This window comes from Tauraco erythrolophus, chromosome 7, assembly GCF_009769465.1.
Source record: "Tauraco erythrolophus isolate bTauEry1 chromosome 7, bTauEry1.pri, whole genome shotgun sequence".
Taxonomy (NCBI): Eukaryota; Metazoa; Chordata; class Aves; order Musophagiformes; family Musophagidae; genus Tauraco; species Tauraco erythrolophus.
In genome coordinates this window covers 44,274,755-44,301,218 of record NC_141471.1, presented here as the reverse complement: position 1 = coordinate 44,301,218, position 26,464 = coordinate 44,274,755, and the positions used below count along the sequence as shown (strand labels likewise).

The 26,464-nt window shown below is 35.9% G+C and overlaps 1 protein-coding gene across 1 annotated transcript in view; it reads left to right on the top strand.

The window, feature by feature from the left end:
• Positions 1–2,686: 2,686 nt before the first annotated feature.
• NEK10 (NIMA related kinase 10) overlaps positions 2,687–26,464 on the top strand; it is a 100,452-nt gene continuing 76,674 nt past the window's right edge. Inside the window, 21 exon segments of the mRNA XM_086615156.1 lie at positions 2,687–2,760; positions 3,079–3,130; positions 4,160–4,290; positions 4,800–4,898; positions 7,709–7,793; positions 8,578–8,619; positions 10,461–10,539; positions 10,864–10,931; positions 12,019–12,098; positions 13,263–13,349; positions 14,760–14,984; positions 15,474–15,613; positions 17,124–17,185; positions 19,095–19,172; positions 22,040–22,104; positions 23,483–23,585; positions 23,697–23,825; positions 24,361–24,498; positions 25,183–25,228; positions 25,833–25,954; positions 26,150–26,252. Of these exon segments, the coding sequence (XP_086471282.1) occupies positions 2,687–2,760; positions 3,079–3,130; positions 4,160–4,290; positions 4,800–4,898; positions 7,709–7,793; positions 8,578–8,619; positions 10,461–10,539; positions 10,864–10,931; positions 12,019–12,098; positions 13,263–13,349; positions 14,760–14,984; positions 15,474–15,613; positions 17,124–17,185; positions 19,095–19,172; positions 22,040–22,104; positions 23,483–23,585; positions 23,697–23,825; positions 24,361–24,498; positions 25,183–25,228; positions 25,833–25,954; positions 26,150–26,252 (2,008 nt within the window).

Sequence of the window (26,464 nt, the reverse complement as noted above, 5' to 3'; positions counted from 1 at the left end):
TCGTGCCTGACAAATTTGATGGCCTTCTACAACAGGGTTACAACATTGGTGGATAAGGGAAGAGCAACCGATGTCATCTACCTGGACTTGGATGGAGCCATTTGACCTGTCCTCCATGTCTAAATTGGAGAGACATAGATGTAACAGATGGACCACTTGGTGGATAAGCAATTGGCTGGATGGTCGCACTCAAAAGAGTTGTGGTCACCGGCTCGATGTCCAAGTGGAGGCCAGTGACGAGTGATGTTCCTCAGGGGTTGGTGTTGGGACCGGTGTGGTTTAACATCTTTGCTGGTGACATGGACAGTGGGATCGAGTGAGAGAGGAGGAATTTCTTGGGGATCCAGATCAATTGTTCTCTATGAGGGGATTGGTGGTAGGATAAAGGCTTGTTCAAAAGAGTAGAAATGGATGAGCTGGGCTTACGGACCACTTACTAGGGTGAGTTAATACAGTGCACAAGTTCATACTGTCAACAGTTGCTTTTTGGATAGTTCTGTGTCTGATGCAAGAATGTATAATTTGGAAAATAACTCTGATTTTCAGTTGGGAAGCAGCAGCTTCTGATAGTCTGTGAAACTTTGGTTCCTATCAGATTTTCTTCTTCTTTGCCTTTAGAGGAAGAGGAATAAAAATCAATAACAGAGTAATTCTGCACTGCACAAAGAGAAAAGGAGGCTATCATATTTCATATGGAAAATCCTATTAAAGAGACACCAAAGGGAAAATCCAAATGGTTCATGTTTAGTGAAGAGAAAAATGAGCAGAAACGATCAGACAGTGGTTTTATGTCCTTCTTTTTCAAATTGAAGGTTCTATACCAATATGCTGCAGCTGCATGCAGTTCTCTGGGATAATTCTTCAGCCCCAGCCTGCTGCTCCTGACCATCCTTTTTCCACTCAAAGCAGGATGTGCATCAATATAATTGCTTTTGTGGCTGCAAGAGATTCTTCTTGACTATCCTCTTTCTATGTCTTTCTGTCTCTTTCTAGGGTTTTATAAGATTTTCAGTGAACAAATGTGGTCTATTATGCAAGCAACAAGCTGTGGGCTTTTGTGGGAAGTCAAACCTCGAGAATGAACGTTTGTCTGCAGTGAATCTAATATGTGGTAATGGCCATGATGAGACCAGGCCATACAGCTCTGCCCATCTATGGAAGTAAACTGTGTGTCCCACTACAAGAAAAGCTGGGCACTATTGGTGTAAGGTGACATGGACAGTGGGATCGAATGCACCCTCAGCAAATTTGCCGATGACACCAAGCCGTGTGGTGTGGTCGACATGCTGGAGGGAAGGGATGCCATCCAGAGGGACCTTGACAGGCTTTAGAAGTGGGCCTGTGTGAACCTTATGAAGTTCAACAAGGCCAAGTGCAAAGTCCTGCACGTGGGTCTGGACAATCTCAAACACAAGTACAAGCTGGATGGAGAATGGATTGAGAGCAGCCCAGAGGAGAATGACTTGTTCATTGATGGGAGGCTTAACGTGAGCCCAGGCGGCCAACTGTATCCTGCACTGCGTGGCCAGCAGGTCGAGGGAGGTGATTCTGCCCCTCTACTCTGCTCTCTTGAGACCTCAGCTGGAGTACTGTGTTCAGCTCTGGAGTCCCCAACTTAAGAAGGACATGGACCTGTTGGATCAGGTCCAGAGGAGCACCACGAAGATGGTCCAAGGACTGGAGCACCTCTCCTATGAAGGCAGGCTGAGAGAGTAGGGATTGTTCGGCCCGGGGAAGAGAAGGCTCCAGGGAGACCTTCCAGCAACCTTCTTGTACCTAAAAGGGGCCTATACGAAAGCTGGAGAGAGACTTTTTACAAGGGCGTGTAGTGAAAGGACAAGGGGCAATGGCTTTAAACTGAAAGAGGGGAGATTTAGATTAGATTAAAGGAAGGACTTCTTCACTCTGAGGGTGATGAGGCACTGGAACAGGTTGCCCAGAGAAGTTGTGGATCCCCCATCCCTGGAGGTGTTAAAGGCCAGGTTGGATGGAGCTTTGAGGAGCCTGGTGTAGTGGAAGGTGTCCCTGTCCGTGGCAGGGGGATTGAAACATGATGATCTTCAAGGTCCCTTCCAATCCAAACGATTCTATGATTCTATGAAATTCAGAAGACCCAGCTTCCAAAGTATTGAAAATTTCTGTGGTTCTTCGGTAGATTGCATGATGTATGCCTCTCATTTATTTGTCAGATACCTCCTTTTTCTACTCTTCATCTGTCTGGTTTATTTAGATGTTAAAACCATTATATTCTTGATTGTCTGGACAACAGCTTGTATGATACAACCTTGATGTCAGCCTGTAAGCACTGCTACAACATAAATAGATAATCTATGGTGAGAAAAAATGGTAATAATATGCAAGAAGAGGAAAAATCCCAGTAAAAATTAAGTGTAATAACAAGACAGCAAATATTATCTACCCATGTGCTGGGAAAATAAGGTTTCCGTATGTTAGGTAAAGTACTTTTCTTGTTAATATCTGAAATTCTGAAGATGTCCTCATATAATGCCTAAGGATTCATGCTGAGAAAATGGTAGAGCTGGTTTTGTTTTGTTTTGTTTTTCTCTTAAAGTTTTATTAGTTGATTCTGTAAGTAAATATTTGTTACTTTTGCTGCAATGATATAATTCTATCAATCTGTTTTCAAGGACATGAATTTTTAGCCATCTGATAATAGTGACGCACAATGCCTGATCAGGACAAAGAGTTGAAGAGCGCAGAAAAGGCAGCAGACAAAAAACCTCATGGGATCTCGATGAGGTATAGTATCTGACGTCTTACTTTGAACTTCAGCAGGACCCATGTGGAATTTGCACTAGCTGCCAAGGCAGAATGCTTTAATTTCAAAAGCAGTATAAACATGACAACTGTTACTCTGGTCACAAAGTTTATTTACACCTTTGTTGATTTAAGGCATTCTGGAGAAGCTATAAATTCTTCTCTGTGCAAAACGGGGACACTAGGCAACACTAGAAAACTTTATTTTCTGTCAGTTGCTTGTTAACCTGCTTTACTCTTACAAAAGTACTTTTATGTAACTATTAACACATGTATTTATGCTCTTCTGCTTTATCCTAGGGATCTTAAAAGACTGCAGTCTCTCTTAAACATTCAGTCCAGCAACCAACAGGTATTTTCCAGTAACTGTTATTTTTCAATAGCTATTAAACATAGCTGTAGAATTGTATAATTGTAAGTAATGGTGATTATGGATTGTGGCAGATGCTTAGGATGTTGTGTTCCATTATGATTAAACATGTAATCAAAATCTTGTGTTGTGGATGTGGTGTCACTTTTAAAAATGTATTTATTTTAATTGTTGCATATAGTCAAGTAGCTTAACAGATTTTTGTTCTTCCATGTCATTCCACAATGTCATGCGAAGGTAGGCTTAAAAATGTATTACTTACAACATGATGAAGAGTGGTAAAGAATATAAAGTAAAAAAAAAGAAAATCAGCATTTTAACCATAAGCAATTTGTCTCTGGAAAATAACACTTCAGGTTAAAGTCTTCAGGACATAAATATCAATGCATGAAACTTACAGGACACAGTAAAGTCTCCTTCACCTCAAGTCACTTAGTGAAACTTGTGTTTGCTGTTTGAAGCAAAGAAAAACAATACATGATGATGGGTGTGAGACCTTGGAATGCCAGAACAATTTCTCCCTTTGTATTCTGTAAAAAGATATGACAAAATGACTTAGGGAATCATCCATGTCAGATAGGAGTTATGCACTTCGTTCCTGGATAGAGGCATGGAATTGCTTCTGAGCAGAAAGCTGAAACATCTGAGTTCTACAGCCTAAAAAGAATATGAAAGCTGTGCAATTGTAGAAGTTGGACAGGTAAGGAACATAGATAATAAAATTGTGTTGCGGATTCTATTGAAATTTTAAATTTATAATTCTATTACAAATTTTAAAAGACATGTTCTTCACATTTTATATATCTCCATGTACTTATTTTTCAGCCTCGCTTTATGTTTTCTACCACGTCAAGTTTTTTTTTGCATGGGGGGTGTGTGTATTTTATAATGGCTGATTATAGGTCCAAAGTTCAAGTCAAAACTTGAGAAAAGGTACTTTTGCTTGATAACATGCTTATAAAACTTAAAATGTGGTGTTTGACGCATGAGTACTATCCCTTTACTCCCTAGCTTCCAGCTATACATTTTGAAAGTGGTCAAACCAGTGTGACGAGAGCTCAGCAAAATGTCAAAAGCATTGAACAAAAACCCCATGGTCAATGGCAAGAATCAACAGAAGCTGTTGAGCTTGAACACTTTAGGTAAAAAAAAAAAACAAAACACAACACTAATATGATGACACTGTGTTGTATCTCAGAACATCTTTATGTGTCTTAAGCTTCTTGAGGTGTTGAAGGCGTCTATATTTGTACTTATGTCTGCTACTGGTGCTTTCATGTTAACCCACTGAGATACGAGTTATGTATTTTTAACTTTCTAAACCGAACTTCCTGCCTTTCTAAGTTCCAGACACATGCTGCCACTCAGCAGTGTGTACTGTTGAGAATTAATATAGTCAATTTAAATAAAGTAATGGTCTCTTTATTTGGAAAGCATATATCATACCATTATAATAGTCCCAAGTTATGTATGAGATAGACTATTCTTCCACGCTGTCAAGCCTGGAAATCTGGAGTTGCATTATTCTATTGTAACTGCTGATACGGTATTTCTTATTTTTTCTTGCTAGTGTTAAGTTTTGACAATCTAAAATGATGTGGTGGCAAGATAATCAGCAATTCAGCATTTTTCTTTCATTTTTCCTTATTAGTGTGACCTACAAGAATGAGAGAAATTTTAGTCAACATCCCAAACATAAGCTGTTTCAAGAGATCTTTATGGCTTTGGTTAAGAACAGGCTTTCCTGCAGGTCAGTATATTGAACACATTGATATGCAAGGAGAGTTTCTCTTTCTTGCCTTCAGTGAAGAACCAAAATGCGTGGATAATGTTTCATACTGTTTAAACAGTATGTGCAGCATATATGTTGCAACAGTAGCCCACTGTGTGGAAACTGCCAGCTTCAAATCTCTGCATAATCTCAGTTTTGAACAATCATATCTATATTGGCTTTGAAGACTGAATGTTGGGTTAGTGGGACGGCAAAAGGAAAGCCTGGGTATGTGACAAAATGTGAATGACCAAAATTCTAACATCTGCCATGTTTCCTTGATCATTTGTCTGTATCTGGTATCTGTAATCTATGGTTTGCTTTTCTAATTTCATGTTTATTTTAGTGATTTTACTTGCATTTTATGGACTGCTCCCTATATATAGAAAAGTCAGTGGCTTTCATAAAATTCAGATGAGTTTATGCTACTGTTCATATTTATTTGTAGCTGTGTGTATAAGAGGATTAGAAAGGGAAAACTCTTATGCTGCTCTCATTTGAATGAGGAAGAAGTGCAAGAACTTAAAAAAAATAGAGGAGATAGAAAAATGTATTTTCTGAAAAAACAGATGTGTTTTTCAGGATTTCCATTACTATACACCACTGCCGTGCATGTTATTTTTCCTTTTTAAAGCCCAAGTACATTTTCTGAAAAATCTTAAGTGATACAGAAGCTTAAAGGAAGAATCCTGGAGCATTTAAAGGCATTAATGTGTAACTGCTAGAATTTACAGAAGTACCTAAAAAACACTGAAAAAAATCACATAGTTTGCTTAGACCCTTTTTTAGAACTAACTTGGGAACTAGTGATCTTGTCTTTGATTTTCTAAATAGCAGTGAGTATAAGACAGATCATTTAAGTGATTTGTAAATCTAGAACCTCTTTTTTTGCAAGTGAACTTTATCATCTCAGTACTCACCAGTGGGATGTCAGTGGCTCAGCTTCTTTTGCCAAAAAATCTAAGAATAACTTATGTTGTGTCTTCCCAAGTTCTATTTATATGTTGTGCCATATCTAGCTCATATTTTGTTATGTTTTTTTTGTTTGTTTGTTTTCTTGGGTCTTTGTTGTTGATGTTGATATAGCAAAACTAGCCTCATATTATAAATGCAAACATTCAGGTAAGGTTAATGAAACAAGTTTATATTAGTAGGTCTGTAGAACCCATATGGTAAGTGCAGCTACAAAGGTGATTTACTTGCCCTTTATAAATATTTTACTATGGCTGTGATGGTGTCCTCTCTTCAGGACTACTGCCATTGCATTGTGTCAGAGCCTTAGAAACTGTCACCCTGATCTGCATTACATACTTTCGCTGGCGTAACTATGTTGTTTGTAGTGCAAGCAAAAAATCATACCCACTTATTGGCCTTGCTGTGTTGGCATAAGGCCTGGTTGGAGGTGGTTCTGTTGACAAGAAAGCTGTGATCAGCTTAACTCAAGTAGTTTGCGTAAGGAGTATAACTAAGCAGGCAGAAAAAATCCTTCTCACATGTACTGGATATACACTATGGTATCAGATCACGTGTATTGTAAATGTAACTGTAGTAGGAGAAGCTCTCAAGTGTTAACCAGGCTCAGAGAATTACTGTCCCTTCTTGGAAAGGTGACAGATGCGTTGCTCCATTAAAGAAACTAACTTCTGTCAAGAGTCAAAGCTTTTTGAAAGAACAACTTTGTAGAACCACTGTGGTAATGATCTTCAGGCCACTTGAAAATCTGACCTACAAATTTTGCCTGCTGGTATGTGGTTGCTGTTTTCTCTCCATTAAAGTTCTTCTCAAGTGGCCAATTATGGAAGCATAATGAAAAATAGTATTACTTTGGGCAGAATATTGGCATAGAAGGGCTGAAATTTTGTTATTATCTATTTGTAAAACATTTATTTTTATCAAAATATTTTTAGTCATTGGCATTGTTCCCAACTGCAAATGATAAAAAGGGAAGAGAACTGCCACGTCCCATAGAATTCTTCTTTTCCTTGGAAACTTGCCCAGATACTACAGATTCTGTCCTCTCAGTTAAAACAACAACAAAAAAAAACACATGGCAAAGACATCCAATTTTAGTCTTACTTTAAATAGGAAAATGGGGATATGTACATTCAACAGACAATGGAAATACTGATTCCATTACTGGTACTTTATGCAGGATTACTGCCCCTGGATGCTTTGCACAAATCTGAGTTGAATTTTCTGCCAAGTCTTGTGCTGGGGAATTGTATGGAGAAATATAAAAGAGAAAGTTGTATTTGGAAGTATAATCCTATATCGAGAACATTTAGACTAAATAAAAAATTATTCCAGACTAATAGTATTAGAGCTTTTGAAACCTAAGATAGATTATGATAATTCAAAAAATTATTTCAAATCTAGCTATTTTTACTTTTATAGCACCCATATTTTTACATAAGTGTATTTTGTGCACTGAAGTTTGATACGTGGTTTCTCAGTGATTTTTGTCCTTTCGGCCTTGATCCAAACACTTAAAGTAAGTTTTTATCAAAGCATGATCAGTTCGTGCTTAGAAATAAGCATGTACTTTCCTGCATCAGTTCAGTGACAATAAGTGATGGCTGGCAATGTTCATATAGTGAAATAAATTTATTTAAAGCTGTTACTGTGTTTGAATAAAAATGGTATTAAAAGTTCCATAGTCTAGTATGTTGTACAGCTGTTACAGGTCACTAATATTTTAGTCAATTTATTCCTGAATCAAAGTGTTTTATTTAAGTGTTTTAAGACTTTTTTATTGTATTTGGTTTATGTTTTGAATATTTCTTTTACAGGGAGTGGGTTAATCAAGCTCCATCTATCCATTTTCTTAGAGTATTAATCTGCCTGAGATTATTAGTAAGGGATCCATGCTACCTGGTCAGTATGTCAAAATATTGTTTCTTGCTTGGATAAGAGAATGCATATAAGCTTCAGGCATATGAATTCTGTTGGTGCATGTGTATAAAAACGTGCATTCTTATGCATGCATACTTATTTTATGTGTGTACCTGTATTTCTTATACATGAAGATGTGATTTGCAAACAGATCCCAAGAGCGAATTTGCACTGTTACTGCATAAATTGCTCTATTTCTGATATTTCTTATGTAGCATCTGTTGTTACTAACCCTAACAAAATACCTGTAAATCTCCACAACAGATAACTTGGTCATTGCTCTGAGCCCTAGACTCCATACTTGACTTTACCATATAGATATGTAAAATTTCCTTAATGTAGTAAGCGAAGAAAACTGAAAGCTGCCTACTCTTCCTGGCAGCTCAATGCTCTAAACTACAACCCACCAGCTTTTAATTTTATTCTGGCTGTTATAGTAGTTAGTCGTAAGACTAAGCCTCAGACATCTGATAAGATATTTGGTTTTGTGTATTTCTTCTCTGTGTGCTCCAAAGCTTATACTGGTTTTCCAGCTTTAGAACCTTTAAAATTTCACTTCTGTTGTTTTATTTATGTACGTGTTATAAGTAATTCTGAACTCTGAAGGTGCTAAGTGTCTGCAGAATCCATTGACTTCAACCACTGAAGTTAAGGCTGCTCAACATTCATAACAAACAGAGCATTTATATTCTAGTGTTCTCTCATTCTAGTGTTTTCTGTATTTTGCCTCAATTTTTTATTTTTTATTTTTTTAATTTTCTTTTAGGAAATGCTCCACAGCTTGGGTGGGATTGAAAATCTAGCTCAGGTAGAATTCCTCATAGTACCTTTGTCCATTATATTGCATGTCAGTTTATTATGATTAGAAGAAAATACGCTGTAAAAAGTAGTGTACATATGTTCTTGTTTTATGGAAAGAAATGAGACTATTCCTCTGTTTGCACATAAGCAGTTGGTGTGGCTTTTTTTCTGCACACAATTGTTTCAGTCAGAAGAAACTGTAGGCTTTTGAAGGAAGATGAGTAAAGTCACCTTGAACTGTAGCAAATGACTTTTTGAAGGTGAAAGCATAGTGACAGAATGTTGAACAGGTTTAAATTTGGGAACTACAGTGCTTTTGCATTACAGGACATTATTGATAACTGACTACTGTTTTGTTACAGCTCTATGTTAATACTGCTTTACTCCTGGGTTCTTAATACTTGTTCATCAGTGTCAACTTAGCAGTGAGATATGTCATTATGAGATATGGTTCCCACAGGAGCTGCTTAGCGTTTTCCGGTGTTGCATGTCATTAATGCTTAGCCCTGCTTTTTGAGGAGCTTGCACAGTTCAAAGTGCAACAGTCTGCTGAGATGTTGGCAACATCCGCAAGTGTAGTCCTCTGCGTCAGGAATCCAAATTGTTTAATTGGTAATCATTTTTTACTATGTGTGTGTTGCCAGCATAGAGAATTTAAAAACTAATGAGATGCAATGTTTATGATTTCTGAATTTCTGGGCAACTTAATCTTTTGTGTCCTTTGGAGCAAGATAAAATTAAGTGTTGAATGGGTTTCCAGCACTCTGAAGTGCAGTTTGAAAGAAGTTGTAGCTGAGACTTTCAAAAATCCCTTAGAAATTTGGAAGTTTGCAGTAATTTCAAGGTGAATTATGCATCCAAATTGTTTTGCCAAATCACAAGTTTAAAGTCCTCCACTGAGTTATTTTATACAGCATTAAAAACTTTTTTTTTTTTTTGGACAGTTCAGATAAAAAACCTATTCTCATGTTAAAGTGTTTTGGAGTGTTTTAATAGAAAACATTAATAAAAATATTATTACTAATATCACTTTGCATATTAGTTTCCTCCCCATGTGAGTTTTCTTTCTAAATTATGTGCTAGTACTGTAGCTCTAGCCACTCTGTACCATTTGCTTGAAACTGCCATAGTTTCCCTATACAATGTCCTGGAAATTTCAAAATGTCACCGTATGTAAGACCAATAAATAAGTGATACTGTGAATCATATCATGATTTTGTGTACTAACAAACATTACATCCTTGCCATAATTCTCATTTCCTGGAAAAATATGTTTGACCAGGTCATTATTAGGGTTATTAAAGCAAATTGACCACTATTTCTCAGCAGTGAGCTATGTCCAAAAAAAAAAAACCCCAACAAAAAAAACCCCCAAAAAACCCCACAAAATTCAGATTCCCCTGCAGTTGTGTAGGTTTTGTAGAGTTTGAACGTGTCAACTGTGTGGACTGAAGGTCCATCTGGCTGTTCCAAACAGTGACCAATAGTAGACGCTGAGGAAAAAGTTTGAGAGCAGAAACATGAAGTGGTAATTCCCCAGGAAGCTCTTGTGAACCTGTAGCAGCTTGCAAAGAAGGGAATTTTGGCCCTGGAAGTGGGGTCGTTGTATTTGAGGGTCTTCAGTGGATTTTCCTCTTGTGGAATTTTACACTTGATTTTCGAATTCTTATGCTTCCAAGATCTCTTCCCTGACAGGTTTTACAGCAAGAGTGTAAGGGATGGTGCAGACTTACCTTTTCGTGAAACAGATGCACCACCTGCAGGCTGTTTTTGTGCATAACACCTTAGGTTTATCTTAAAACTTTTGTTTTTAATGGTATCCTTTATTTTTTTTCCACCTACTTGTAGTATATGGAAACGGTGGCAAATGACTATCTTGGTTACGGAGAAGAGCAGCATAACGTAGACAAGTTGGTCAACATGACATGTAAGTGTTAGAGCTGATAACATAAATTATAAGGACACTTAGGGCTTTTTGTGTGAGGCTTTAAATGTTTAAAATACTTGAGATGGTCATTAAATAAGTTATTAATAGACCAGTATATGCATCATTCCACAAGTAAAAAGTGAAATTTCTGTGGAAAAGCACATCTTGTTTTTGTACAGAAGTAGCATTTTAAGATAATACCTCTTTATGCACTGAAATAACAGGGTAAAATGAGCTAGTCGTGGTTTAAAGAACTTATCCAGTGTTTTCCTTTATTATCGGATTAGTAAAATGAAAATTAATGTCACCTCCTTTGTTCCGTAGACATTTTCCAAAAGCTTGCTGCTGATAAAGATCAAAGAGAATGGGTTATAGCAAGTGGAGCACATAAAGTAAGTACTTTATAAAATTGCTAATTATAACCAATTAGCTACTTAACTAAATGACTTATGCTTTTCAGATTTGATCTAGGTGGAGTAAGTTCCTTACCTTGTCAATCTTGTAAAGTAGGATAATCTCAGTTCTGTGTTTTACAGATGCATTAGTAGTATCATAAAAGTAATTTCTTATATAAAAGTTAATTGGTCTGATGCATGCTTACTAGTTGCTTGAGATAAATGAGTCTTAAATGTTTGGACTAAACTCATTCGTATAAAAATTAGTACTCATGTTTACACTGTCCTGAGCTACATGTTGCTCTGATATAAATAGTTTTATATACTTTAAAAAAATAGATTTATATACTACTTTAATTATTTATATTTTTACTTAAATTTCTGTTATTATTTTACACTTATAAAATATTCTGTGTCTAAATGGAACAGTATCAGCCTAGACAGTGACGACCTAGACATCCTTTGCTATACATTACTGTCAGTCTAAGAATCTGTGCTTAACCATAGCAGTTTTGTGGCCAAACTGAGAAACAGTAGAGATCAAGATCAGTATAGCTAGTGCTTCATGATTCTATTGCGCTGCAGTAAGACATTGACAATTGTGATGTGATAGTATTGGACCACATATTTTTAGGGAATCTAGACAAGTATGAAATTTACTTTGATATAAATCTTTAACAGAATATATGCAGGGCCGTAAATTACATTTTACATTGTTTAAGCTGAAAATTAACTTTTTGCTTCAGGAGGCCTCAATTTAGAGTTCTGAAGTGTTTTACACAGAAACAGATTTTTACAATGGCATGTTATGTTGAACAGATGCTTTACCAGTCAAGAGAGATGCTAATTACAGTTTGAGAAGAAACATCCTTGCTTGTCATAAGACTAGGTGTGTTCTAAGACTTTAAGTATATATTTAAGTGTACTTAAAGAGTACTTAAATGTACCTAAGACTTTCAGTGTGTTATGTAAGGATTTGGTATCTTAATTTTGACTTTTCAATAAATAACTCTAGATGTGTTTGTTGTAAAAGAAAATAATATAATTTATATTTATTTATATTGTTTCATGTTTCATTTTCCAGACCTTAGTAAATTTGTTATCCGCCAGAGACAGCAACGTGCTTTTGGGTGCTCTCCTTGCTCTGACTAGCCTAGCAGAGAGGTTGGTTCAGCTTAATATGCTGTAGTTCACAATAAGCATTTTAATGCTATCTCTTGACACAATATTAAAACTCTTGTTTATGAGGAAGACTTCTTGTTTTTCAAAACGAGGCCTTGTTCTGTGGAGGTCTATATTGGTCTTCTATATTGAAGCAGCAAAAACTATGTAGTTATGTTGGTCCTTGCAGCAGACTTCTTGCTCATGAGGAGAACTTTGCAAGACAGGAGTAATAGAATTTCTCTTTGCAATTGCTCTGGAGGATTCTGGAATTCTTCTTGACTTCCTGCATCTAAAAATCTTTTGTGCTCAGCTTAATATAATAGTGCCTCTCAATAAGCAGCAAGAATGTTGTTCAGTGTAGTAAATAATGAATGCATACACTCAAATCCGTGTATATGTATCCTCTCTTCACTAATAATTGTTTTAAATAAGACTTTTTTTTTTTCCTGGTGTGGAGGGGAAAAGAAGAAAAGGAAGATACAATATCTTTCATCCTTAGTAATTGCATAGAAGAAAAGCTGCTACTTCTATATTATTTTTCTGCTGAGTTCCAGACTTGTATAATAATTTATATTTTAAATGAAAAATTATTAGGAAAATTACAAAACTGAGGAGAATAGGTACAATTCGTTGAGATCAGTATAAATTTATTTACTAAGATTTTTCTGGATTTTCTGTCTTCTCAAATTTCTTTCATTCTATTTCAGTTTAATTTTTTAATGTCAGTGTTAATTCAAATGATGTTGTATATACGTTTTCAACTTTGATTTAACTTTCTTCACCAAAGTAAATGTGTTACATTTGGACTGGACAAGAAAGTGTTTGGAGTATGTTACAAATATTAATGGAGATTGTATTTTATTCTAAAAATTTACCTCATTTACTTAATTTCTAGTATGAAATGAAATACATGCATGTCTATTTTTTTGCATTCACATTTGCTTTTTTTATACTGGGAAAATTGGAAATAGTTGCAATGTCACTCTTGACCCAGAATATTTTTTAATATTTTGGCTTTAAATATTTGTGTGCGCAATGTGACATTATTCCTTAAGACTTGAGAAAAAAATAGTTGGTCAAATGTATAAGGAGGGAGACTAAAGATCAATGTGTTTTTTCATATAATTTAATTTGATATAAATGCCAGGAATAATCAATTTGTAGTCCAGCATGTAGGGAGAAGATAAGTGAGCTCACCATTGTTGAGAACTTGCTGGTGATATTACATGAATACGATTTGCTTTCTAAAAGGTGAGACTTTCCTTGTAGATTAATTGTGTTAAAATATATTTTGACTTTTTCATTTAGGGGTATGTTGATTTAGAGGAATTAGATAATGTGCCACTTTAATATACTCAAGGTAAAGTTCTGACACTTAATGTATTTTCAGTCAGATATTGATATATCAAAATCTTTCTAGTATTTTTGTTGTAAGCTCTCTCTCCACTGCCTACAGTGCAGTCCAAATAAATTGCAATGTTACCATCAAGTGATAGCAATTGCTTTTCTTGGTGTGTTTCCTCTTTGCTCCTGGCAGACCTGAGTGGTTAAACAGAAACCACGCTGAACTGTGACAGTTCCTGGGATGCCCAATATAAACTGGTAAAAAATCGCAAGACATATAGCCATTTCAGCTTATCCTAGAGGTTGGGTCAGACCCCACATCCCTTCAATCAGAAAATCATCAAGGTTCCTTCAGTTCTTTAAATGTCTTTTCATCTCAGCGAAGCCTGCTAGCTGAGCATGGTATATCTGCATTTCAGCAAGAAACGAAAGACTCTCAAATTTAATGACATCACAATCCTATCACATTTAAAATTCTCGAGATATTTTTTAAATGTCATGCTTAATCTTTTCACAGATGTGAATTATTTTGCATATGACTAAAGATAAAGAAATTGAATATGCCAAAAGATTTTATTTATTTTCTGGGTTTGAAATTATTTAGATTATGTGCAAACCAAAAATTTGTTACAAAAACTGGAATTTGAATGTAGATAGGAAGATGATGAAATTCAATGCTAGTTAAGAATAATTTAAAATTCAGATATGAATCCAAATTGATATATTTCATCAAACACACATGCAGCATTTTTACTTCAAGTGGAAAAGGAAATACCTGACTATATTTTCTATGGAAAGTCCACCTTAGTTGGAGTGAAGTTAATCAAAATCTTGTGTAAACCTTTTAAATGATATATCCAGTCCCTTTTGTAAACACAATATTGAAACCATACTGGAGAAGAATCTCGATTGTTTGTGGAGTTCTTCTAAATCCACAGATGGTCTTTACAAGCTCGTGCAGTCAGTGCTACTTGTAGTACTACTGCCATTAACAAGAAGGTGGTAACATGGATGACTGCAGTCCTCCTGGCCACCTCCATCCTGGCTGTGGATGCCTTACTGCCTATGCTGACAGTCAAACTCAATGTAAATATAATTTCATCGCTCGGGAAAATTTGGACCTTCTTCTTTTTCTTTTTTTAAACAGTGACTTTAACCAGTTTAAAGGGATTTTGAGCAGTTTTCTTTAACTTCTTTTTTTTTTTTTTTATAGGAGATCTTTGTTCGTAAACATTTGCTGTGTTTTTTCCCCTTTGCTGACAATACAAAGTAATGATGGAGTTATCATTAAAATTTCTTGCTGATTTTTTTTTTTAGGCTCACAGCAGAGTTGCTACGTCTCCTCTGTGCAGAGTCACAAGTCAAAGAGCAAATAAAAATGTATGAAGGAGTTCCAGTCTTGCTCAGTTTACTCCATTCAGACCATATCAAACTTCTATGGAGTATAGTTTGGATTCTGGTACAGGTTTGTGAAGACCCTGAGACTAGTGTGGAAATCCGGATTTGGGGCGGAATCAAGCAGCTCCTTCATATATTACAGGGGTAAGTTTTTGGTCCTCAACCTTGTGGCCGTTATATGACAGTTTCATATTTTAAGATATATTTGACCAAGCCCTGTTTTTTCAAATAGCATATTTATTTTATTTGGCTGTATGTGATGTCTGCAGAAATTAAAAGGCTATTTGGAACATAATGAATAAGCAGTATTTTTTTTTTCAGCTATGTCATTGTTACCTTAAAACATTTTCCATATTTTCAGTGTACAAACTAATAATGAATAGATTATAAAAATATCGTTACTATCTACTTAGGTTTCTTATTAATTAGACACCTATTTAGTGAGCTAGAATTGTGAATATAATTGAACGTGGTAAAGCAATTTTCTGTTTAAAGGCTTGTTTCCTTTTTCAAAATGTATTAGCTGATTTAGTGAAAAACATACAAATTTTCAGAACTTCAGGAGTGATTAACAAAGATATGATAAGCCATTTTTTTACACTGCAATTTGATTTTTTTTTTTTTTTTAACCAGGGAAAGAAATCTGGTTTCTGATCGCTCTTCAGTTGGAAGTTTATCCAGTGCAAACGCAGCAGGGAGAATCCAACATCTGCATTTGTCAGATGATTTCAGTCCTGATGAGATGCAAGAAAATACTTTCTTACTTCAAGCAGGTAGATTTATAAGGCCTAATCTTCTCTTATGTGTTTACTTGCACTTGTGCAAAGGGATTCAAAATATTTCAGAATTGAAATTGTAAACATTTATACCTACTTTAGGGATTGGGAGCACCAAGTCAGCTGCGTTTATTTGTAATACCAGCACATATTTCCAAAAACCACACTTTTTTTTTTTTAGAAAGAAGCAAAGGATAAAGTATTAAGTACATGGGAATCATATGTATTTCTTCCACCTGTAGAAACATCTCAAAAATATGTATTTTTTTTAATTTTGGTTTTATGGAGAAAATCCCATTTAGAGGTGATTTCTCAGTGGCACGTCAATTACCCATTCTGAAAAGCCTCTGGAGGATCATATTTTTTTCCAGTGACTATAGAAGGACAATGCAAAATATCCTTCCTAGGATTACATGAACCTTTGCAAACTGAAACATAATGTGTAAGTGGTTTTGAATATTTTATCACGAATGTTACCTATGAAGACTGGTAATGTGAAATAAATTGCAGTACCAAAGGTATTGCCAGTATGGAGCATATTTCAGCGTTACTTCTGCTTTCCTTAAGGACTCCTCAGACAGAGTACGCGCTGAATTTACAGAGGTCTGTTTCATTTCTGACTGAGTATTTGTTTATGTTTTTAGACTTCTGTATTGCGTGTAAGTGGTAAGGTTTTGTTAGCAGAGGGCCTGCAGGGGTGGCCTCTGTGGGAAGATGTAAGGGATTGCCCTGTGCTGGACACAGCTGGTTCCAGCTTGCTTCACAACAGACCCACTACTGGCCAAAGCTGAGCCCATCAGCAAATCCAGTGGTGCATCTGTGAAAACATAGTTAAGAAAAGGCAAAAACGTTGGGTAAGCAAAGGAAGAGAGGAAAAAAGAAATAAAGGGGTGAGAAACAGCAGTGCAAACACCAAAGTCAGAGAAGGAGGAGAGGGAGGAAGTGCTGTAGGCACTAAGGCAGAGATTAACCTGCAACCCATGAGAGAGACCTCTGTGGAGTGGGTATTCACACTGCATTGTATGGAGAGGACCCATGCTGGAGCAGGGGAAGGGAGTGAGGAGAAAAGAGCAGCAGAGTGGAATTGTTATGTACTGACTGTAACCCTCATCCACCATCCCCCAGCGCTGCTAGGGGAGAGGGTAGAGGAGTTGGGAGTGAAGGAGTGAAGATGAGTCTGGTTGGGGGGACAGGTGGAAAAAGTGTTGTTTTAATTTTTTGTCTTTGTTTTTTTGTTATCAGAAAATATTTTAATTGGCAATGAATTAAATTAATTTTCCCCAAGTCAAGTCTGTTTTTCCTGTGATGGTAACTGGTAAGCAATCTGCCTGTCTTTAGCTTGACCTGTGAGCTTTTCCATCCTATATTCTCCCTCTGTTCTTTTAAGTAAGGGGAGTGAATGAGCAACTGGATGGGCATTTGGCCAATAGCTAAGGTTGACCCACCACGGTCTCTGAATATCTTTATTAATCTGGCCCTAAATGTTACATCTGAATTTTTATTCTAGCTTGTTGTGCTGCGATTACTGAACTGGTGCTCAATGAGACCAACGCTTACCAGGTAGTACAGGTAGGAAGACTTTATTCAGTTAGGTAAGGCATCAGAGTCTATAATTTGCTTTAATTGTTCTTATTTGTCATCATCATTTAATTAACAAAATACATTTGAAAGGCATTGGAAAATATGCCTTTATATAACTTTAGTATCTCTGTTTCTTTATACATTTACACACAGAGACATATACACAAAGATATGAACATATTTATCTAGTGGTCTGGGAGAATAAACAGCTTTATTTAGATAGAGTTCAATGTGGTTGGCATCTCTTGCCATGCTTTTGCCATATTCAAAATAGGATAGTAAATCAGAGTAATCATGGAATTAACTGAGAAATACAAATTCTGAATTTAATGAGGTTTATTAAAACAAACTCTGTGCAGCTTAATGTGGATGCATTGTTGTTTTCACAAACAATTTCTCTTTTCCTCAGAGTTTGATATTTCTGAGATGTATTTCAAAACTGTTGGTTAAGAGGAAAGGAATGGAAGTAAGTCTAGAAAAAAATCTTTAAGCACTAAAATCATCAATAAACCATACTTATTTTGACAACATTTTATCTGAACAATCTAAGTGCATATGTTTTAGGCTGAGTTTGATTTCATCAAAATAAAATATCGCCTATTTAAATTGGATATATTTTGAAAACAGTGTAACTCCTGGGGGACCTGGGAAATAAAAGGCTGATTTTAACATAGAGTTTTTATGCATTTCTCTAGCAGTGCATGGTAACTGTGGTGTCAGTAAATTGCTTAAAAAATGATGGGACAATGTGCAGGCTGGGAAAAAGTGTTTCAAGCTTAACTTCTTCCACTCGTCCTGTCAAAAGATAACGACTCCTCCCTTTGTTGAAGCATAGCTAATATTCTCCTTTCAGATTAGGGCATAGTTTCAAGCATGTTCATTTCAATTGGAGTTCCACCCTACAACAGCCTCTTTCATTTTAAATCCTGCTTCTTTCTCTGTGCTAATATAACTTGGAGAGTTGCATGGTGAACAAGATGAAAGAACTCACTTAAGTTAGAAACAGAGGAAGATTTGCAGCTCTTTCAGTTATGGGCTGAGAAAGTCAAACTAGGTGACTTCTAAAGCTTTATCTTGTTCAGTGGCAAAGAACTCCTGGTTCAGGCAGTTGAGAACCATTTCCTTCTGCTATATCTGTCCATCCTGTGTCCTTGTCTCAACTTATGACCTCAATAGCAGTCTGCAGCAGTTCTGGTAGCAGGCCAGATTGTGTTTATGACTTAATGACTCTGCTGCACAGCCTGAAACCTTAGCTCATCTCTACTTTCATGAACAGTTTAAGAAAACATGTCAGGAACTGCAGCAGAGACTGTCCAGAGCTGGCACATATTCCCTTGAACTTTGCTAGAGAGAAGAGTAGTCTCCAACAGGGAGCTTGTCAGGTAACTGGGAAAAGTACTGTAACTAAATCTACTGGTGTTCATCTATCAAACCAACAGGATGGATACATTAATGGAGGACACATGTATGGTTGCATGAATATGGAAGTTGAAATACAGTATGATTTTCACAAAGCCAGGCACAGACATACTCCTCAGGCTAACCCTTCTGGTGTTTCTCCCGTTTATATTTGTTGTAACTGGATTTTTGTTTCCTGACAGTTCAAAATATCCACATGGTGATGGGAGATCTGTTGCTGCAATTTCCTTCACCTCTAGAGATAGAAGCATTGCTTCATTATCTGTTTGCAAGCTCTTTGCAGTTATCAGTTTAAATGTAATGATGATTTCATTCTTCTGTACATTTAAGTTATTCGAGCCTATATTTAGGTGTGCAGTAGGATGTTGAGAATTTATCAATTGGTATTAGCTTCTAATTTATCTGAAATAACGTTGGGTTTTATTTGTGGTTTCCATGCAAAGGAGTGCTCTTAATTTTGACCTTTCTCTGTTTCAAGGCAAATGGAATATATACAATAGCAAAGCTGACTTTACCAAACAAAGAAAGGAATGCTGAAAAAGCTAATTTATTACAGGTAACTCCTTTTATTATCATTGCACATTGAAAGCCCCAAACAGTCACTGAGAATTTTTTATGACTTTAAAGTTTATTTTAAAGTGCAGTAAGAAAATCTTACTCAAAGGGGGAAAAAAACCCCACCAGAACAAGACCAGGAATAACAAATGGCTTGGGAACAAAAAGTTAAATAGTGACTCAATTTCTGGTGTTCTGTTCTGATCCACTTTGTTTCTGGCACCTCATATAGTGTAGAGAAAAATTAGTATTTTTCTTGTGATAACCTCTCCTCCTGTTTTTCAGGCTGTCCAGCATCAGATCTTCTTTTTAGTGCCTTGATCTTATTGAAACTCACTGTAGATTTGACACTGTACTAGTATCTGTTTCCTTCGGGAGCATCTTACTGTGGCTATTAAATAAAATACAGCAAACATCACATGGAGTAGAGCAAATTTAAATGCAGGATAAATATAGAGCTGATAAGTGTAGAATGGCTATTGGTTTAGCATGTCAATACTGCCATTAATTTAGTGGTTGGAGTCAACTTAGGCTAAAAGTTACCAGTAGTAATTAATTATCTGGTGGTTTTTCTCCAGCCTCTGTGAAATGGTATCTCTCTAAGCTATAGGAAACTAGTGGTTTGGGGTTCAGGGATGAACACAGCTCCTGCTGCTCTAGTTGCCCGTCTGTGGGCAAGTGTGAGGAGGTCAGTATCCTGCATCTCACCTGGTCTTTGTTCTGGCATAGCCCTACACTAACATGTCTACATAGCTACTCAACTCAGTCAGGTAGACCTGCCTGGATAGAGAGGGAAGGCATTTCTGAAAAAAAACCCTCATTGCAATATCACCTTTCTCATCACAGTTCTTATAGATTAGAGTTAGAGTGCAGATTCAGCACAGTAGGTACCTTTCTTCTGCAATGACGTTTTATGGTGCACTTCAGTTAAATCAGCTTAAGGTTGAGAGAAATAAAAATCTTCCTAAAGGGTATATGAAACTAACATGCAGTCTAATAAACTGGAGCATATGCTTAGTACAGTTGCCTCATACAACTGTAAGTATTTTAATTTATGCCCACCAAGGTTTTTAGATTTGAGCAGAATGGGATAGGAAATAAATCACAAGAGATAATAAGTGACTGTAGTTTGGTTAAACATGAAGCCATGTGAATTAATAATGGACTTGATGATTACTTATGAAAACTAAAGCCGTTTTCTGGCAAAAAGTAATTTTATTTTTTTTCAATGAAACCTTGTTCAGATTCTCACATTGCTATCTGTATTGCCTTTATCATTGTTACTCCTATGCAATATGGTTCTTGAATTTCTTAGGCATTTTTCTTAGAATTCTCATAGTGCTGGTCCGGTTTCTTTACCGCTCCGTTGTCTGTGTTTTCAATAACTACATTTTCAACTTCTTTCTGCCATGCTGCCATAGTGATCTTGCTCCATTAATTCAAGTGTGGCAGTGATTTATTCTGCATACGTACCATATATGAAAATCATCATGCTTTAACTCAAGTGTATCACAAGTTTCAATATTCAATCTCACAATGTCAGTGTGAGAAAGACAAATACTATTACCATTTAAAATATCTACTTAGCTCATTATTAGTCTGTTGTCATGTCCCTTCACTGATGGGCTTTCTACAGTAAGATCCATGTATAGTCTCTAAAGTGAAAAACTTTCAAGGTAGCAACTGTGGCCCAGCCAGTCTGGGTTATTTTGCACAGCTAAATTTTGACTGTGTTTTCTCAGTGGAATGTTAGACATCATAACACACCACCCTTCTCCTGTGATGAGGAGTTTACTTTGGACTAAAAAGGAACTTTATCTGTAAAAGAGACAACTTAGCAGCATTAATGTCTATTCCTTTTCTGTGAAATTTCAAGTATCCTGCTTCCTTCAAAAGTAGTATTTGGCCTATTTGACCTTTCTTTTCTTCATTCAATGCATTTTCTATATATTGAAAGATGTGTTTTGAACATTGGGATTAATTCTGTAGTTATCACCAAGACACATTTAACATTGTCTAAGTAGGGATTATCACACTGGACTGTAGTCATGTTTTAGTCACTGATGCAATAAAGCAATTCTAAATTATGTTAAAGTCATTTACTATTTGCACTGTTTCAGATATCAATACTTTATTTCCCTTTGGCTTACTTATACAGGCATCTTTGGTTGGGTGTATGTGTGCCATATTATTGACTCTTGATAGAGAGAACTAAAGATGAGTTACATAAAAGTCTGCATATTAACTACCTGCCAGTGGCTGTTTCAAAAAGAAACTTTCTTCAGTAAAGATCATATAGAAACTAAGGTACATAAAGATGGAAACTGAGGTACACAAAGGTCTCTGTAACTATGAAGAGCTTAGTATTAAGAAAAAAAAGTGGATCATTCTCTCTTTCTCACTTTTATTTTTTCTTTTTTTTTGTTCCCAGTTAGAACTTATGGTGTTCTGCACTGCATATTTCAGAAAAAAATGCCCAATGCTGTTTCAATGATGCATCAAAATGATGTAATGCATCGTTACAAAACCAATGATTTTTTCTATATTAGAAAGGGGAGCAAGTCTCAAGTCTTGAACTATCTGCAAATAAAAAGAGACGGTTAAGACTTAGGTGCTTCTCAGTGTCTACCATAGCTGTAGTCACCCACTTTTTTCCCCCTTTTTTTTTTCCTCCCTAAATGGACCTGCCTACTTATAAAATGTTGGAGGAACTTAATATATTTTTACTCTCTTCATTATCAGGTTAATAAAGTAATCCATCTAGTCGCTTAAGTACAAAGTTTACCAATATGTAAAGTCAAAGTTTATCAGTGACTTTTCCATTTGTGTACAAATTTGTCATTAATTTAAGTATTCTTCCTGCCGTAGTGTTATGCCTTCAGAGCCCTGAGATTTCTCTTCAGTATGGAAAGAAATCGACATATCTTTAAAAGGTACGTTAGCAAAATGTTTCATGAAACTCCTTTAGGATAGCTTTCAAAAGTCATTATTGTAATGAGAAAGCCATGTTTTTTAAATGTCATTTATTTTCAATAGAAAGAAATGTTAACAGGTAACTTCTGTCCTGTCTGTAGCTACAGGTAGCCCTTGCTACATTGCATCAGTGCCAGCCTACAAGATTTAGACTTTCAGCATGGGGACTTCTATCGTATGCATGCCAGAGAACCTAGCTCTGTAGGGGCTTCTTCCTCCCACAGGAATCAAGGTTTAGAATATGTTGAGGACGGATTTAATACTGTTGGAGATAAACCACATTTTCATCCTGAAGATTAGCAGATGCAAGTTACAGCCCTGGATAGTAGCAAGTAACTGGGAGCAGTAAATTTTTTCTTCCTCCACTCCTTCACAGGGGAATGACTTTACGTCAGGCTGGTTTACTTAGAAGTGTTGCTGAAAGGTGTCTTTCATCACTTACCTATTTTTACTAGTAAGATGACAGTTTCACTGGGCTGGCTACAAAGGCCATGTAAAACCTAACAGTTTGATTTGTGGGATTAGGATAATAATCATACTGCCTAGGAGATCTGCCTGTCACTACTGTTTCTGTATGATTTTATTCTGTATCATGAATTACTAGAATTCTAAATATAAGTTTTGTGTTATTTTTACTTTTAAAAAGTGAATTTTGTGCTGAAAGGGCCTCAGTTTGTAATGAATGTTCACGATTGGTGTCAAGTTTTGAAAGCGATAAATCTGGATTGATTTGCTGTCTTTCATATTTTTCCAAAAGCCTTAATTTTCCGTATTTCTGCCTTTGCCAGAACTTTAAAAAGAAACAAATCTTCAGTTAGGCATGTCACCGATTAAATATTGCCTACTATCTGATAGCTTTCACTTTTCTTATTCCTTTTCATCTTGTAGACTGGAGTTCTTGCACAAAAATTCTAAGCTGAGTGTTGTGATTCTTTAAGTGTAGACAGATGTTAATCCTATCACTTAATGCATTACAAGAAGGAACTTGGATAAAATGACAACAAGTGTAATATAAAGTATTATAAGAAAAAAATAGCAAAATGACTGGAAACTCAGGAGGTGCATTGACTTTAAAGGGGCTTATACTTTTCTGGAGAACTGGCACTTTATGTGAATACCCAGCTCATGGAGGATGAAGTCAGACTTTTGACAGGTCCTTTAACTCCTATGTATATAACGTTAGAGTGTTAATATCTGAATAGATTAGTAAAAAATAAGTGTATTATTTAGAAAGTTCTAAAGTAAATAGTAATAATAAACATTGAAGAGTCTCTGCTATAGATTAATAGCTACTGTGTACACTGTTTCTAAAATATATAAAAATTCAAACATTTGCAGGCTTTTCCCTACTGACTTGTTTGAAGTCTTCATTGATATTGGACATTATGTGCGTGATATCGGTGCTTATGAAGAGTTGGTATCAAGGCTAAATTTATTAAAGGTAAGTAAAAACCTTCATAACTTTCAGAAGCTGTATTCTTTACACATTCTTAGGAGAAGAAAGGCATGAAATATTTTATATTTATTTATTTGTCATTTAATTTATAACCAGGAGGATGAATTGAAGCAAATTGCTGAAAGTATTGAGAGCATGAATCAGAATAAGGCACCTACAAAACATATAGGCAATTATGCAATTTTAGAGCACCTTGGCACTGGAGCTTTTGGAAGTGTATATAAGGTAAACTTCCCTTTTGGTATTAAGTTAGAGATTTGAGGGGAGGCGTCATGGCGAGGGTCTAATACCTGTTTTAGCCACCGCCATCCTTGGAATTTCAGTAGGGGAATGGAGGTGTGAAAAGGCCTTTATGGATCTGGGCTCGTTGTTAGTATTTATTGTGATTATGTTTGTCCCCTCTTGTATTTATAAGATTGACTGGTGTATCTCTTAGGTTTCCTACTTCCACTTTCCTTTAATTGCTTTCCACAGGCAACATTTCTGTCTCTTGCAAAGACTAACATATCTGTGTAAAACCACAGAAACTGAGGCATGTTTTGTCTGAAAAGCAACACTTGCCACAGATAATGTTACTTCAAACGCTGTGGCAAGTTCAGCAGTGCACTGCTAACCTCCATTGTGGAGCTCCGATTCTTTTGACTTAATCACATCATATACAGGAAAAGCTATGACTCTGATAAGAAATCTGGTAGCCATAAAAATAGGCTTTCTATCCCCATCCTAAATTAATTTCACAAGGGCTTTATCTTTTTTATAGGTTAGAAAACATAAGGGACAAAATCTTCTGGCAATGAAAGAAGTCAATTTACACAATCCAGCGTTTGGAAAGGACAAAAAAGACAGAGATAGCAGTGTAAAGAACATTGTCTCTGAATTAACCATCATCAAAGAGCAGGTATGTCTCATGGACTCTAGTTTCATGTATGGGCATTCTGCTGTTAGCATTATTAACTGTGAGTTCTGATGTAGCAGGGCTTCCAGCTGCTGTTATTATTTTTATCTGATCGGTACAATGTTGGCCCCTTTTACCTGAATGCTGTCAATATTGAAAACCTTATTACTGTAGTGTTAGCAGCAGTACAAATCCTTCTTACTAAAGGTTCTTACTTTCTGTGTTAGCAGTATTTGAACTTTTTTCAGGGATTTGGTAGATTAAGATCATGGTAGAAAACTGATGAGTCTTTGTTCCATTTAATTAATTATTTTGTTTAAAATACAGTGAGAAGATAGTCTTTTTTGTAATTGAAAATTAAAAAACAGTCTGGTCATTTGTGTTCTTAGGCTAAGAAAGCCAGTACTTTGGTGCAGGCATAATTGCCTGTCTTCAGACTTCATTTACTCTCTTTCGGTTACTAAGGGAAGAGTGGATAGGAATCCTGCTGTATTTTCCTCCTCATTGCTCTAGTAATGGGCAACACTTCTCTATGTTTGAGGTAGCAACAAAAGTCTACTGCACTGCAGTTCATGAGCAAGTTTGTGGAATTCCTGTGGAATCCTTCCTTCCAATGTCTAGCTAAACATAAATATCATACTATCAGTTTAACTGTTCTAAACAGCTGAATTTCTTTCCTCATTGTAGCTTTATCATCCAAATGTTGTACGGTATTATAGAACCTTCTTGGAAAGTAAGTATAAATGCATAGAATTATTACATTGTACATAACGAAGAAATAAAAATATATAATAAAAGCACTTACAGCTTGGAAGGAGTGCGTCAAATTTGAGCAATAACTGGTAATGTTTTCTTCAAGAACTGCTATGGTTCAGACAGGTTTGTATTGCTTTAAAATTGAAAAAATGGTGGGAAATAGTATTTATATTTCTTTATCAGTAAAACTAGATACACTGGAAACATGCAGAAAGCATCATTCTCGTCCTGTAGAATTAAGGACCCCAAACTTAAAACTGTAGTGCTATGTAGGCAGAAAAGCTATAGAGACTAGTAGAATGAATGATATAGATTGGTCAGGCATATTGTCTTAATTTTCTTTTTTATAAAGAGCTAGCTCCATATACCTGCCCACTAAGTGAGTGTCAGGCAGTGAATTCCTTAGAGTTGCTGTGATGTAAATTGAGGAAAAAATGGAATAACAAGGAGTAGAAAGTACTTTTTTACTTTAAAAAGTAAAAAAAAAAAAGCTTTAAAATATATTTTAACCTCGAATACTCTATTTTCTAATGCCTTCTGTATAATTGTAATGGTCTATTAATTCATTTTCTTTTATGTAGATGACAGATTGTACATCGTCATGGAGCTCATAGAGGGAGTGCCATTGGGAGAGCACTTTCACTCTTTGAAGGAAAAGCAACAACGGTTTACAGAAGAAAGAGTATGGCATATATTTATCCAAGTAAGGGCCTCCATTTTTTTTTGTTACCAGGACTATCCTACATGTAATTCGGAGCACCATTTATGTTTTTTAGGCTAGTAAATGACAAAGTAAGGCTTATTATATCAAACACTAATATCAGAAATTAATTTCATTTTATGTGCCTTTATTTAAGTTGTAGTTAAGAATCTTTGAAAGGCTGTTTTTGTTTTTAAGCTTTGTCTAGCTCTTCGTTATTTACATAAAGAGAAAAGGATTGTTCATCGAGATCTCACTCCAAACAATGTCATGCTGGGGGATAAAGACAAAGTTACAATTAGTAAGTAGAACTACTTTACTTACATTAATTAAGTAGAATTTCCCATGATGTAAATGAGTAGAATTGCTGTACTGAAACTCTCAGAAGGTTTCAGATTCCCAGGCATTGGTCACCATACTTGGAAGCTAGTAAATTACTGCATTATACTGTGTGTAAAATAATTGCTAAAGCAGATTTTGTGATCATTGCCACAAGATGGCATCAGCCATGAC